The sequence below is a fragment of the Hemicordylus capensis genome, chromosome 4 (genome assembly GCF_027244095.1).
Source record: "Hemicordylus capensis ecotype Gifberg chromosome 4, rHemCap1.1.pri, whole genome shotgun sequence".
Taxonomy (NCBI): Eukaryota; Metazoa; Chordata; class Lepidosauria; order Squamata; family Cordylidae; genus Hemicordylus; species Hemicordylus capensis.
The window spans coordinates 220,966,902-220,982,681 of record NC_069660.1 but is presented as its reverse complement, the minus strand read 5'-3'; the positions used below and the strand labels follow the sequence as shown (position 1 = coordinate 220,982,681).

Sequence of the window (15,780 nt, the reverse complement as noted above, 5' to 3'; positions counted from 1 at the left end):
CATGATTAATTTAACTAGCAAACTCTTCCTAAAAAAGGAGAAATTACTTTATATTGCTAGATCATATGTTCCAGGTGAGCACTAACCATGTGACACCTCCAAGAAATTAGAGATTAAGACATGAAGGGACCAATGTACTGTGTACAGCAGACTAATCTGAATTAATTTTAGCATATGGTCAATAGTAGATGTTCAAATAGAGGCCAGCATTGAGGGGTATTCAGAATGGCTAACCTTCCATCAGTGGAAACTCCTTATGCGAATGGGTGTTCCACTCACAAAAGGGGTCCTTCTGTAAATGGATGAGGTCCTTTCATGAGCTCAGCATGTCTTCTATTGATAGAAGGCATTTCAGTTGATGCCTGGATGCCACCCATTGTCTTCTATTCTTCAGGACAGTTCCTCCTCATTATAAATTCTGCACAAATCATCTAGTTTAGCAGAAGGTTTATCTTTCAATAGTTTGCAATACATTGAAGCAGACCTCCCAAATTGTGCAGATTTTCCACACCCTGTGAGGAACAGGAATATTCTAATATCATGAGAGGGTGAAAAATAATTCACTGTCCATGTTGTTAACAATTTTATAAATCTCAATCATCACATCCCACATAATCATCTTTTTTCTAAACCCTAAGGGATGAGCTGCAACATTAGAAAAAACAGAATGAAAGGATTACAGAATCATGGGCTCATAAAGATCTCTTGCTTCATATGGGGTGATGACAAAAGATCCATAGATGCCATGCTAGATAGTGTTTGAAATACCCTTCTAAGAACTATAGCTATATATAGCTATAGGAAAACATTTCCATGTTATGGGAAAACAATTCATGGTAATATATGCTTTGATTTCTTTCTACATTCAAGGTAGACAAGAACCTTAGATTTATGATATTAATGGATGGTGTTCACCCTGAAATGGATACTTGCATCATTGTTGAATATAAAGGTATTTGGATGTAACATTTTCAGAGCTGATAAATTTGATACCTTCCTTCTGCATTTGCTTTTAAACAAATAATTTAAATTTGCTGTACAATTTAGTACATCGTTTTTTATTTTCTATCTTGTTTCTACTTTGTTTTACTGAACCTACTACAATAATTCAATTCAGCTTATTATGATCAAATATCAGCACACAGATCAAATCCAGATACAAGAGTCCCCAAAAGCGAAAAGCGATAACAGTGTATGCATATATATAAACATACACATAAAATATAAAACTAAGAACTATTGCATAAAATATAAAATGGAATAAGATAACAAAATAAAAACAAAATGAATTAAAAGTCTGAATTAACCATCACCTACACACCATATGCAGGTCTTAATCGCAGCTGTACAGAATTTGGCCACCAGATGCGAGAAATAAGTTTATATAAAACTCATCAGAATTATCTGGATATCTAAAAACAAAAGAGGCAATAAGTCTAAAATGCAGATCATGATAAAATGAGCAATACAAAAGCAGATGACCTACTGTTTCAACATCACCATTCCTACAAGGACGCAATCTCTCCAAAAAAGGAACCTTCCTAAATCTACCCTCTAATACCACAGAGGGCAACACATCCATCCGGGCTAGCGTCAGGGTTCTTCTGTGGGTTAGATATGTCAGATTGTACAGATAGTTGACTGTTTTTTGCAATGGCTTAACTGCTCCAAACCACCTGTAACTTGATGCACGACTTAAATCTGTTTGGTGTCCCATATCGATAATATGCTGCTTAAGGATCACTCTGGCATTATCATAGCCCGGGGGAGTAGAAATTCTATTGACAGTCCATACACTTTTAATTTTTCAGTGATTAAGAGGGTCCAGTCAGAGGGGTGTTCATCCTTAAAGATTAAGGGAGCTAAGCCAGAAGTGGGGTAAAATCAATTTCAACCAGAAATTGAAAATATAAATCCAGGCAGAGGACTCCAAGTTTAACAAACCACCTTCCACAGCTTGACATTTGACACACAACAGAGTGTTGAAAAAATAGCCCTGATAAATTTGGACTGGATCCTTTCAAGTGGACAAAAATCACGATATAAGCAAATCTGTGAGCCATAAAGAAGCTGCGAGATTACCTTAGTTTGAAAGACCTTAATGGCAGCTGGAACATATCTGCCCCCTGCCAAAAAGAAGAATCTCAAAATCACAGTAGTAGACCTCAGGGCATTTGTTACGATGGCCTTAGTTTGCTCTTTCCAGCTACCTGTTGCCTGGAAGATGACCCCCAAATATTTATATTGCAATGTCTATGCTACATCAACCCCGTTAATTTGCCATTTATGCATAATAGGTTTCTTGGCAAACATTATGACCTTAGTCTTCTGGTAAATGATGGAGAGCAAGTTTTCATGACAATAATCAGCCAATTCTCTCAGCATTTTCCTCATCCCCATCAGAGATTGTGACAGAAGCACGGCATCATCTGCATAGAGCTCAGTTTTGGTGGGTGAAATTCCTAATTAGAAAGTCTGTCCACCATATCATTAATATAGAAGTTAAACAGTAGTGGGCTAATATATAGACCTGCCGGACCCCCTTTTCTGCTCAAATGGGGTTAAGTGTTCCTGTGGATTGCAGTGCACTCTTAGGTGAGAGCCCCTATAAAAATTTTTATTAGCAGAAGTAACCTTCGGTCGACTGATGAATTTGATAATTTCCCCCATAATCTATCATGAGCAATATGACCAACAAAGGTAGCATACAGTGCACCCTTTGGCTTGTTCTTATACTTGTGTATTAGATGCCTCAGGACCAAACCCTGGTCTAAGGTGGGTCGTCCAGCTCTAAAGCCAGCCTGCTCATCTGCCAGTACACATTCTCGCTCAATCCAATCAAGGAGCTTCCAGTATAAGTGTCTGGCATAAAGTTTACCAATTATGGAGAGGTTGCTAATTGGTTGTAATTGACTGGATCGGTTTTATTGCCTTTCTTGAAGATTGGGATAATTATAGCTAGGCCCCAGTCATGAGGGATACACGCAATCTGATTGATTGATGTGAAGAATGATGCTAAAATTGGGGCCCACTAAGCCATTTTAGACTTTATCAATTCAATGGGGACAAAATCAGCACGAGGCGCCTTCCCAGATCTTTGTTGCCCAACTAACTCATTAATCTCCCCAGGGGTAATTGCGGGCCATTCTGGGGGGGAAGAATCCACCCTATCCTCTGTAGTATAAAGGTAACCTGAGGCAGCCATGAAATGGGCCCAAAAATGGGATTCCCAAATACTAGGTGGAATCAGGTAATAGTCTTGGATTGTTCTGGGGCTTATTTTCCCTCTGACTAGTGACCAAAATCTAAAGGAATTTTTCATCCTAGAAGCCTGTATCAGCATCTGCCAAGACACTTTCATTGCTAATTTTTTCTTATGACAAATAAGATCTTTATACTTTTTTTTTCTGGGCCATCACTGATTGAGAGCATGATGATGGGTCTCCTGCTCTAAAGAGACTAAGTTCTTTAACCAGATGTTTCTTAGCTAGTACACACTCATGGTCAAACCATGGTCTGGATCTGTTGTAGGATAGAGGACCTGGTCACCTCTCAAAAGCCAGCGTGGTGTAGTGGAGCCAGCGTGGTGTAGTGGTTAGAGTACTGGACTAGGACCGGGGAGACCCGAGTTCAAATCCCCATTCAGCCATGATACTAGCTGGGTGACTCTGGGCCAGTCACTTCTCTCTCAGCCTAACCTACTTCACAGGGTTGTTGTGAGGAGAAACTTAAGTATGTAGTACACCGCTCTGGGATCCTTGGAGGAAGAGTGGGATATAAATGTAAAATGTAAAAAAATAATAAAATAGTGAGGGGGCTCTGCAATTGTTGGATCAAAGTTTGATAATTGTCCAAGATTTCATTTATCAAACCGGCCATTAGGATATTAGACCTAAGGTACAGCAGTTCCTCCAACTCAAGAAGGTCATTCAGCCCTTTAGCGATCTCACTGGTCCATCTGACATGAGAGCGAGAAACAGAGTCTGCATAAACAGGGGTTGGTTCCTTCATAGTAAAAATATTGCAATCTGGGGATCTCAAACACAGGGTCAGGGGCATATGGTCACTTTCTACTCTAAAGCCGACTTTCAGTAGGATACAATCAAGCAAAATTATGGAGATTACAAAATAATTGATTGTACTAGCTCTCCTTCTTCTCCCGCCCCATATGTGAACTCCCCTGGAAAATCACCTTCCAGTGACCCGTTTAGTGTAAGCACATCCAACCTGCTAACAGATTGCATCAGGCATGAGCCTGCATAATTACAAATCAGATCCCTGGAGATATGCTGCTCTAAAGAGGTATCTTCTATCTCCTGATGCATTCATCCAGGATATTTGGCATATAGAGCCTCATTGTCCGGACCAATACGGGCATTAAAATCACCACTCAAAATTACTTAGGGCATCTGGAAAAGAAAGGAGAAGCTGTCCTAGGCATTCCTCAAGTTCAGCCCCAATAAGCTGATTTCTTGTTTTCACGTCTTAGGGGAAGCATACATGTTAACAACTAGCAATGAGTAAGATCTTAATTCTATAAGACATGCCATAAAGGAGTGGGATGAAATGTCTAACTTGGTACATTTAGCTTGAAGTTTTGTAGTAATACTGATAGATAACCCCCCACTGGGTCTCCCTCTTCCATGTCCAGCTGTAGCATAAGATGAAAAAGAGACAAAGCCATCTAATTCAATCTCTCCAAGGTCCCAGGTCTCTTGGAGGAAGAGAATGTCAAATTTACTCAAACTCCATAATGGAGGGATCATTTTCTTTGATATGTCAAGCAGCCACGTTCCACGTCATCAATTGGATGTTGCAGAGTCTATTAGTCAGTCTTTAAGGGATTTGCCAGTAACCTTCAAGAGTGTTACAGTATATCCATACTATGACCACCATCTTTCAAAATAGGTACCAAGTCAGACGAGATTGCTGGTGCTTTATTTGATTCTGCTATTTTGGTTGCAGCAAGAGGCTCATTTATTGTGGGCTGATTTGAGGATGACAGGCCAGCAGAGGAGAAAAGTTGAAATCCTTCTCCAATATTCTGTTCAGAGGTTGGATTATTCTGTTTTCCAGAAAACTGGCAGTATTTCCGTTTGGGCTGTCTGGGCTGTTGGGTTGCTTGCAGATATTGCCAAACCCACATCCAACAAGGCCAATGTCTGGGTGTGGGCTTGCAAGCAGTCTTGTTGAGGTGAGCATGCCTGTGAAATGACTTCTTAGTAGTCATCAAGCCTCCCAAATTTCTTGAGCCACAGATTTAGAATAATCAAAGGCCTGCAGTCTATGACCAAAAGATGTACTATATAAAGCATGGGTTTCTACTTTGTAGTCTTGGCAAACACAGCAGTTGATTTGATGAAACTAGGGGAGCTTGACAGGGATCCTCATGAGGTATATCCTCAGATGTCAAGGACTGAGGGATCAGTTCATCAGCATTTTGCTGAGAGGCAGGAGTATATCCCGAATCAGATCTCAGTGGGTACAAAGGAGTGACCACTGGAGCTGGCTCAAATAGGAAGAGATTTTGCAGAGGTTCATCTGTTAGTTGTGTTTTTGAGAAGACTTAGAAGCAAGGGTCATATAGCCTTGAGCTGAAGTTGATTCATTAGAGGCCAGGAATACATCCTCTTGATTTATTGACAGATTATCCTCAATTGAAGAACAGCGAGTTAGAGTCTTAGGGTCATTTACTGCATCACTAATGCTTGAAATGTCAGCTGCTTCACCCATAGTGGACTCAAAGAGTGGCATAGTGTCAAGATGGGAGGATGTCAAATTAATAACTGTTAGATCATTCTGTGGAAGAATTTCCATACACATGGTAGACTCAGAGGATGGCACAGAGGCAGAAGATGTAGGTATAAGATTAATCACAGTTATGTCCTTCTGAGGACGGGGTGTCACAATTTCCATCAGATTAGCCATAAATCCTTCATTTCGCCGTGCCAGCGCAGGTATTGAATTTGCAGAATCCTGTACCTGTGCCAGGAGCTTTGGATTTCCTTAAACACCTGAATAATTTCAGGTAAATTCTCCAAGTTCCGCACTGATGTTAAATCTATTTCACTTTGTGCAGTAGAAGAGTATGTTCTGGTTGTCATAGATTCAGGAACTAAACTTTGTCAAGGCTTGCTGTTACTGGCTGAATGCTCAGACAATATTGTTTCAGACCTTTTCTCAAGGCCAGACTTGGCAGCTGTTCCAGAGTTAGGCAGCCTTTTAGCCCTTTTGCCACACAGAGCAGAGACAGAACTGTCCTGGAAGACTCTAGTGATAAAAATATTGTAAGTTGCTAAATGACTGTGTATGCGTAGAAGTTTAGATGGAACTTCATTCCGATGGAATGTGATAACTAGTCTTTTATAAAAATTAGCCAAAAAATTATAAAACTAGTCTTTTATAAAAATTAGCCAGTAAAGAGATTTAATATCAACTTTTTCGGGACTGCAGGAGAGAAATTGACTCAGAGATCTGAGAACTGTTTTGCTGGACCAGCAGTTATGATTAATCTGTGAATAGTATCTAAATAAAGCAGTTTGATTCTAAGATCTAAGGAGTTTCTAAGATTTTTAGTGTTGATTCCAGCTAATGAACATTTCAAGGAACAAGATAAAGTATGGGCATTTGTCACGGTTGCTGGAATACTTTTCTTGCAGCCTATACTGAGCAGGAACTTACATAGATCCTTAACTAAAATGTCCCTTATTGTCTTCAAACCCCCCATCTTCAGGTCCAGTTGATATTTTTTTTTCATATAAATTTAAAAGTGTTTTTGAAATGAGAAAAGTCTGCTGGGCGAGAATCTCTAAAATACCTGCTTTTTGAGGCTCCTCCAGATGCCGAGGCAGCTCTTGAGATATCTCCGTTGTTGAGGGGGTTGTTGCTGTAGTTATTGTTTGTCTTAACTCACCATCAGATTAGGAAGGCTCTTGGGCCAAAGGAGAATATTTGTTGTTACCGTAACATTAAAAACTGATCCAATCTTAGTTGTTTCCCAGTCTTTCCTGTTTGTTCTGGGGATGTACACAGGCATTTTTTCAAAATCGTCTTCCCTGTGTTTATTTAAAAAAACATTTCTAGCTACAAGACAAGTAGCAAAACAAAAATGTAAAATAAGTATAAATGAGTTCTGGGGCTCCAAAAGGCAGAGGAAGGAAGGGGGAAAAGAAAAAGAAAAAGATTATCAGGCTGAGGAGTTCAGCACAGAGACTCCTACTACAATAATGTCTGTGGTACAATAGCTTCAGAAATTGAGCCATTGCCTGCAGTTATTGCACAAAAGTAAAGAAAAACAATTCTTCCTTTGTAAATCAGAAGATTTCTAAACAAAATATTTCTTTTGCTCTTTTTTATATGTTGCTTTTTTCCTGCTTTAGAGATTGTTTGTTTTAAAATGCCCATATAAAAATATAGTGAGGGAATCAATACCACTGCTCTGCTTTTTTCTACTGATTACTTGCCTTCTGGATACAGCTTTTCCTAGTTCCACCCACACTCATCCCACAAAAGAAAGCTAGTGGGCAGCATTTGACATTTTAATTGTAATTTTATTTTTGTCTAGGGCACAAAATCCTAAATACAGTGGACTGTACCAGGCCCAATGGAGGAAAGCTTCCTGAGCAAGTTGACCTTATGATGAGTGACTTTGCAGGTGGCGCATCAGGATTCCCAATGTCATTCAGTAGAGGAAAATTCACAGGTAAAGAAATAATGAATTCTAAGAGCTAAGATGTCCCCCACATGTCAGAAGACAATGCTCTCATTTCTTGATTACTATAGTGAAAGGAAAAGGGCTCATTCACATCTGCACATCTGTCACCTAGTGGCAAATCACTTGAGGACTAGCTGCTGAGTGTGTGAATTGCTTCCACTGGAGGCAATGTGAGATGAGACATTCAGTTGATACTGTTTGATCTATGATGGCTGTTTCACACATGCAAGTTGCAGTCATATAAAGCTGCCTCAGGTCTGTCTGACCAGCAGTGGCTTTCCAGGATTTCAGAGGAGGCCCTTTCCCAGCCCTTCCTGATGAAGCCAGGAACTGAACCAGCCATCTTCTGCTTGTGCTTGCAAAACTTGTGTTTTGCCACTAACCAACCCCTCAAGTGATGGGCATGCATTCATGAACGACTTAATACTTCAGATGTGACTTAATGCTTCATTGATAAGAAAAGCCAAGGTTTATTCTGTGCATATTTTGTGTGGTGCAAAAAAGGAAGTGCAGTGGAAGCTGAATGTTTGTGCAGTTCCAGTTCCAGCGTTTCATAAAGAAAAAGAATGCTTCATAAAAAGAAATAAGAGAAAAGATAAAAAGAAAGAAACTCAAGATGAATACTGTTTCCTTTCAATCTTCAGAACCTAATGCAAAAGTATATTAGACTCTTTCCCACTCTTTGTAAGGAACCTCCATTTTGCAGCTGTCTTTTTCTTTAATTTTTCCCTGTCTTGCTTTTTATTTCCCCCTTCTCCCTGTCTTTCTTCTTCTATTCATTCTCATTTTCCCTTCCATCTTTCTTCCTTCTAGAAAATCTTGCTCGTGGATGGGCTGCACCCACTTCTTGTACAGTAGAAAACAATGCTTAGAATAAACCTTGATGATGAAAGTTCTGGTTGATTAAGAGAATGAACACTGGCAAGCTTCACAAATCTCTTCAGGAAGATGTTCTACAGAAGTATATATTATTAGAGAAATACATAGGCAATGTGTATGTGTGAAAAGCAAAATTTAGAGATGGATGAACTTTCTCTCCTTGCTTTTATTTGCCCCCCCCACACACACACACATTTAATACAAGCTGGTCCCAAGTACACACAGTTCTGAAGCTAAAGGGTACTTTGAACTTCTGTTTCTTAAACAGAAGCCCACACCTCACATTCTGCATAATAAAGAAGCTTATGATATGATATATGGGGCCATTCAGCTATTAAAAGGGAAAAGTCAAAACTGCTGTTGGGTATGCTCAAGCCCTTGATAGCTCTTTGAATCCTAACCATAGTTCTTAATACTATAGCTTCCCTGCATCCTATATGAGGGAGTCCCCATTTCAAAGGAAGCCACTCTTAAAGCATCCTAATGTAAAATGAAGTGAGCAACTTCCAGACCAAGCTATTCATGACTGTCCCCATTTAAATTAAAGGGACTTAAGTTAGTAATGACTAACTTGTTTCATTGACTTTGTCATGACTATCTAATTTGGATGTTCCTTTGTTAGTTTTGCTGGAGCTAATGGAGGTAGAGGATCCAGTTTATCTAAGATGTTTAGCCCCATGAAATCTCTGGTCTCTTAAACAGAGGCTTTCCTCCTCCACTATTGGAGCCAATGTCATTCATGCTTTGGTGACTTCTAAGTTAGGCTACTGTGGTGTGCTCTCCCTGGGGGTGCCCTTGAAGACTTTCCAGAAAGTCCCTTGACTGGGAGAAGCCAACAGAAACTTATTACAACTTGATTGTTGGCTTCCTTGATCATTGGCTTCTTTCAGGAAGCAGGAAAAAAAAATCTTGTTCCACCTACTCTTTGAGGCCACAATTATCTAAAATAGCTGTCTTAGATTAAAAATAATCCTATTGCTGTTCACTTGTTTTATTGGTTTCATATTATTAGATGTCTTTACATACTAAAAAGCAGTTTATAAATGCTGTACACAAAGTATTGGATCTTGTAATTGATCCCTTCTCCTATAGTAGAGACTCTTTACAGCATTCTGGCATTACAGTGGGTTATTTATTTATTTATTTATTTATTTATTTATTTATTTATTAAGATTTTCTTATATACCACCTCCTCCAAAGACTCTAGGTGGTGGACAACAACAATACCAATAAAAATTACAAAAAATAATAGAATAAAATAAATTAAAGGGAAAACGCCTGGCAAAACAGGTAGGTCTTAAGAAGGGCCTTAAAAGCAGCTAGGGAGGGGGCTGAATGAATCAGGGGGAGAAGAGTGTTCCAAAGAAGAGGGGCGGCCACAGAGAAGGCCCTCAAATGGGCCCAGGCACCACACACTACACCAGGGCCCAGGACACTAAGCAGGGCCAGCTGAGAAGACCTCACAGGACAGGATACAACCGACCAAGAGAGGCTATCCCAGAGATAACGTAAGAACATATGAACAGCCCTGCTGGATCAGACACAAGGCCCATCTAGTCCAGCATCCTGTTTCACACAGTGGCCCACCAGATGCCCCTGGGGAGCCCACAGGTAAGAGGTATGTGCATGCCCTTTCTCCTGCTGTTGCTCCCCTGCAACTGGTATTGAGAGGCATCTTGCCTCTGAGGCTGGAGATGGCCCACAGCCACCAGACTAGTAGCCATTTATAGACCTGTCCACCTTGAATCTGTCTAAGCCCGTTTTAAAACCATCCAAGCTGGTGGCCATCACCACATCCAATGGCAAGGAATTTCATAGATTAATTATGCACTATGTGAAAAAGTACTTCCTCTTGTTAGTCCTACATTTCCCAACCTTCAGTTTCATGGGGTGAACCCTTGTTTTAGTGTTCTGAGAGAGGGATAAGAAATTATCTCTGTCCATCCTCTCCACTCCATGCATAATTTTATACACCTTGATCATGTCTCCCCTTAGTCGCCTCTTTTCCAAGATAAAGAGCCCCAGTTGCTGCAGCCTAGCCTCATAAGGAAGGTGCTCCAGGCCCCTGGTCATTTTGATTTCCCTTTTCTGCACCTTTTCCAGTTCTACAATATCCTTCTTAAGAAATAGTGACCAAAGCTGTACACAGTACTCTGGATGTGACCACACCATAGATTTGTATACTAGCATTTTTTATTTTCAATCCCCTTCCTAATGATTCCTAGCATGGAATTAGCCTTTTTCACAGCCGCCACACACTGAGATGACACTTTTAATGAGCTGTCCACCACGACCCCAAGATCTCTCTCCTGGTCAGTCTCCAACAGCACAGATCCCATCAGCATATATGTGAAGTTGGTGTTTTTTGCCCCCAATGTGCATCACTTTACGCTTGCTTACACTGAAGCGCATTTGCCAATTTGTCACCCAGACCCACAGTTTGGAGAGGTCTTTTTGGAGCTCCTCACAATCTGTTGTGGATTTCATACCCCAAATAGCGTAATGTCATCTGCAAATTTGGCCACTTTGCTGGTCATCCCAACTTCTAGATCCTTTATGAACAAGTTGAAGAACACTGGTCCCAGTGCTGATCCCTGGGGGATCCCTACCTATCTTCATTGTGAAAACTGTCCATTTATTCCTACTCTCTGTTTCCTGTCCTTCAACCAGTTACCGATCCATACATGAACCTGTCCCCTTACTACATGACTGCTAAGTTTACTCAAGAGTCTTTGGTGGGGAACTTTATCAAAAGCTTTTTTGGAAGTCCAAGTATACTATGTCAACCAGATCACCTTTATCCACATGCCTGTTGACACTCTCAAAGAACTCCAAAAGTTAGGTTAGTGAGGCAAGACTTTCCCTTGCAGAAACCATGCTGGTTCTCCTTCAACAAGGCCTTTTCTTCTATATGCTTAACAATTTTGTCCTTAAGTATGCTTTCCATCAGTTTACCCGGCACCAAAGTTAATCTGGCCGGCCTGTAATTTCCCAGATGCCCCCTGGATCCTTTTTTGAAATTCGGAGTCACATTGGCTGCTTTCCAGCCCTCTGGTACAGAGCCTGATTGTAGGGACAAGTTATATTTTTTGCTAGGAGATTGGCAATTTCACATCTAAGTTCCTTCAGAACTCTTGGGTGGATTCGATCTGGCCCTGGCAATTTGTTAATTTGTAGTTTTTCAAGACAGTTTAGAACATCTTCCCTTGTCACCTCAAATTGGTCCAGCTCCTCAGCCGCTAAACCTGAAAAGCTCAATTCTAGAGAGGGTATATTGTCAGTACCCTCTGCTGTGAAGACAGATGCAAAGAACTCATTCAGCTTCTCTGAAATCTCCTTATACTTCTTAATAATCCCCTTCACACCCTCATCATCTAAGGGTCCAACTGCCTCCCTGGCAGGTTTTCTACTTCTGGTATATTTAAAGAAGTTTTTGCTATTCCCCATGATGCTTTTAGCGAAATGTTTCTCAAACTCTCTTCTCGCCTCCCTTATTGTCACCTTGCATTTCTTTTGCCAGAGTTTATGTTCCTTCCTGTTCTCTTCATTTGGGCAGGACTTCCATTTTCTGAAGGAAGTCTTCTTCCCTTTTATAGCTTCTCTGACTCTACTTGTTAGTCACGCTGGCGTCCTCCTGGATTGGTGGTACCTTTCCTCCTTCTTGATATATATTCTAACTGTGCTTCTAGTACTGTGGTTTTAAATAAGTTCCATGCTTTCTGGAGTGATATGACCCTCCTGACTTTCCCTTTCAACTTCCTTTTTACCAGTCCCCTCATTTTTGAGAAGTTTCCTCTTCTGAAGTCCAACACATCTGTGTTGGCCTTCCTTGATAATTCTCCACTCGCATATATGCAAGATATACAGGTGCTAAGCCCATAAGGGTTTTGTAGGTGAGAACCAGCATTTTGAATTGGACCCAGCCATGCAACATTATCATTTGGTAAGGGATACATTGATAGACAAAGGTGTTGGTGAGTAGGAAGAGGAGTAGGATTTTTAGGTTTGATAATTTGCTTTGTGTCGTTTGTATTTACCTTAAAAATCTAATTACAGTATTATAGAAAAAAGGATTGTTGCCAAAATGAGGGTTAATGCACAATATCACCCTTTGTTATATGTTCTGTCCATGCTGATTGGTATATTGTATGAAACTCTTGATGATGAAGCGATCATCTAAACCAGAGCAGGCAACTTTGGCTGCCCAGCTATTGTTGAACTACAACAAATGTACTGTGGCTGAGGGTGGTGGGAGGTTTAGTTCAACATCTGGAGGGCCAAGTTTGCCCATCACTGACTTAGACCCAGAGCGACACACTCAGATATTTGTTTCACCACATTAAAAACCATGTTTAATGGTAAAAATCATGTGATGAAAGCAGAAAAGTCTGAGTGAATAGGCCCAGTGACTGATTTAGAAGACGCCAGCTCTGGAACATTGTCTCATTTCATCCTTCTGTGCTCATGTAAAAGAATCAGAAGAGAGCTATTTCCCCTCTTCTTTCTCTTCATGTGATTATTGTCTTCTTGACTGTCCCTTTTGATTTCACTCTCTCTGCTCAAAGCATGAAGGGGATGTTGTTGTTGATGACGATGATAAAAATAGATAAATAAACATAATTGCCAGAGTTCTTATAGCACTGTTAAGATTGTTTTTCTCAGAGCACAACCCAGATCTTTGTATGTTGGCTTTTCAGAGGCATGGAAAGCCCAGTTTATTAAAACTGAAAGGAAGAAGTTGCTGAATTACAAGGCCCAGCTGGTTACTGATCTGAAGCCAAAAATCTATTGTCCTTTTGCAGGATATTTCATTGAAGCTCATCCTTCTGACAGGTATAACCTTCTGGTTCACTCACTACACATTGGATTTATTGTAGCAATTTTTCACAAAAATTAGAGAATTGTCTCAGAAATGTGTCCACTCCATCAGGTGTGTAGGAAAGTTGGGGGAGGCCTTGGGACAAGATCTGAGGGTATCTTCTCCATGTGACTTCACTGCCTCACCCTCTACCAGCTTACCCCTTTCTGTTCGGACTGCGCGCCACACTCGCCCCAACACCACAGCAGTTGGAGTGGCATGTGGTGTGGCTGGCATCTGGGCATGGACAGGCCTCCTGTCACCCTCTCCCATTTGGTGAGTGCTTTGTTCACCGGCTGATGCTTCCTTTCTGGAAGGAAAAGTAGCAACCAGCTACTGAACAAAGCCCTTGCCAACTGGAAGAAGGTGACAAGCCACCTGTCTGTGCCCTGATGTCACACCCCTGTGTCAACATTTCTGATGCCAGTGCAAGGGACACAGGTGGCATCAGGGCATGAGTGACCCCAGACACCAGCTGCCAAGGGACATTTCTCTGCTCCCCCACTCCCAGATCAAGAGTGACTTTGCCATTGCATTCCCTGAAGGAAACAAAAGCCATGAAGGAGTACCAAACTAGGAATTATACAGGAGTTCTTTGATTGGAATTCTCAATTTTTAGCCTACTTTCCAAAAGGAAGAAGGCTTATAAGATCACCATGTCTATGTGTGTGTTCTGCAGGGATGTTGCTGGGATGCCCCAGCCGCTGCCCCCCACCGCCCCCGACCCGTGTTGGTGGTGGTGACCACTCAAGATGGTGTCCGCACATGCTCATACACCATTTCCTGCTGGGAACAGGGAACTTCATGTTCCTAAGTAAATGCCGCTGGCAAACAGAGAGCCCAGCTGTTTAATACAAACAGTGCCACTCTGGAGCAGCAGGGGGCAGTGGAGCTGCAGCAGAGGGGCAGGTAAAACCCGCTTTCCTCCTTTTAAAGTGCCCGCTCTCCGCTACCCCGGATGTACACGAAACATTTCGCAGACAACTCTAGTGCAGAGTCATTATAAATGTGTTTGTAGTTGGCTTCTCAAACAAAAACATCCACTATTGAGTAGAGAGGCGCCTTTCAAAGTGGTGTTCTCTTTAGCAGGGGAAGACCAACTGGTCCTATCCAGCCTCAGCTCAGCATCCCTCCAGTGACTGTTGCTAGTGGCTACCTTACGTTTCTTTTTAGATTGTGAGCCCTTTGGGGACAGGGAGCCATTTTATTTTATTTATTTATGCACTACCTCTTGCTTAAACAGAAATGTGAGAACTGCTACAAAACTGAGCTATTACAACACTGCTGTAACTCTTACACAACTGAGCAAAGAGGCACCTTTTTAAAGTGGTGATTCTCTTTATTGAGCAGGAGGAGAGTAACTGGCACTCTCCATCCCTAGCACAGCATCCCCCCAGTGGCTGTTGCTGGTGTCTAACTTATGTTTCTTTTTTAGATTGTGAGCCCTTTGGGGACAGGGAGCCATTTGGTTTGTTTGTTTGTATCTATGTAAACTGCTTTGGAAGCATTTGTTGAAAAGTGATATATAAATGTTCATTGTAATCGTATTTATATTGATTTGCAGAACAGCACTAGTGATTATTTTTCTTTCAATCAATCATGATTCTTTGGCTCCAACCACATGAAAATAGAAGATTGTGTCTCTCTTTCTTTTATCTAGTTATATCAAAGAAACAAACCTTAAAAATGACCCAGATGTGTTGAACAGACTAATTCGAAAAATGTCAAGTGACATTTCAACTTGGACACCGAAACCTGGAGCCACCCTGGATTTAGCAAGGATGCTCACAGATCCAACAGACAAGTAGTTCAGATTTTTAAATTTGATGTGTATAATAATGTTCCAAAGGTTTCCATGTAAGCAAATCTGTAACTAACTTCTTCCGAACCACTTTATTGTTGAGGGCAAGAGAGAGGGCTGAGAGAGGAATCAGAACACTGTGAGGGAGTTAACAGGATTTTCGGGAGCTTTCATCTGGAAGAGAGACCAGATGCCCAGGGGTGTAGGTGGGGCTCAGGGGACAAAGTCCTACCAATGGCTCCCCCGCCCCCCTGGTGTTCATTCGTGTGCACAAAGCACATGCGTGCCCCAAGCCACACTCCCTGCGTCTGATGTCAGATGCAAGGGGTTGGGCCAGTGCCAAGAACAGGGCTGTCACAGCCCTGACAGAGTTTCATTTCTCCTGTCAATGGTTGGTGGAATTGGTGAAAGGGAGCTCCTTTCCCTGGAAAAGTGCTCCCTTTTAGCGATTCCACCAACCACTGACAGGAAATGAAACTCTGCCAGGGTTGTGACACCCCTGTTCTTGGCACTGGCCCCACCACTTGC

The 15,780-nt window shown here is 41.4% G+C and overlaps 1 protein-coding gene across 3 annotated transcripts in view; it reads left to right on the top strand.

The window, feature by feature from the left end:
• LOC128324957 (cytidine monophosphate-N-acetylneuraminic acid hydroxylase-like) overlaps nt 1–15,780 on the top strand; it is a 76,335-nt gene that overhangs the window by 48,506 nt on the left and 12,049 nt on the right. For all 3 annotated transcript variants that reach the window (XM_053250207.1, XM_053250204.1, XM_053250206.1), the window contains 4 exons: nt 871–952; nt 7,565–7,702; nt 13,291–13,426; nt 15,112–15,255. In XM_053250207.1, coding sequence (XP_053106182.1) covers nt 871–952; nt 7,565–7,702; nt 13,291–13,426; nt 15,112–15,255 — 500 coding nt within the window. The remainder of the gene's footprint in view (nt 1–870; nt 953–7,564; nt 7,703–13,290; nt 13,427–15,111; nt 15,256–15,780) is intronic.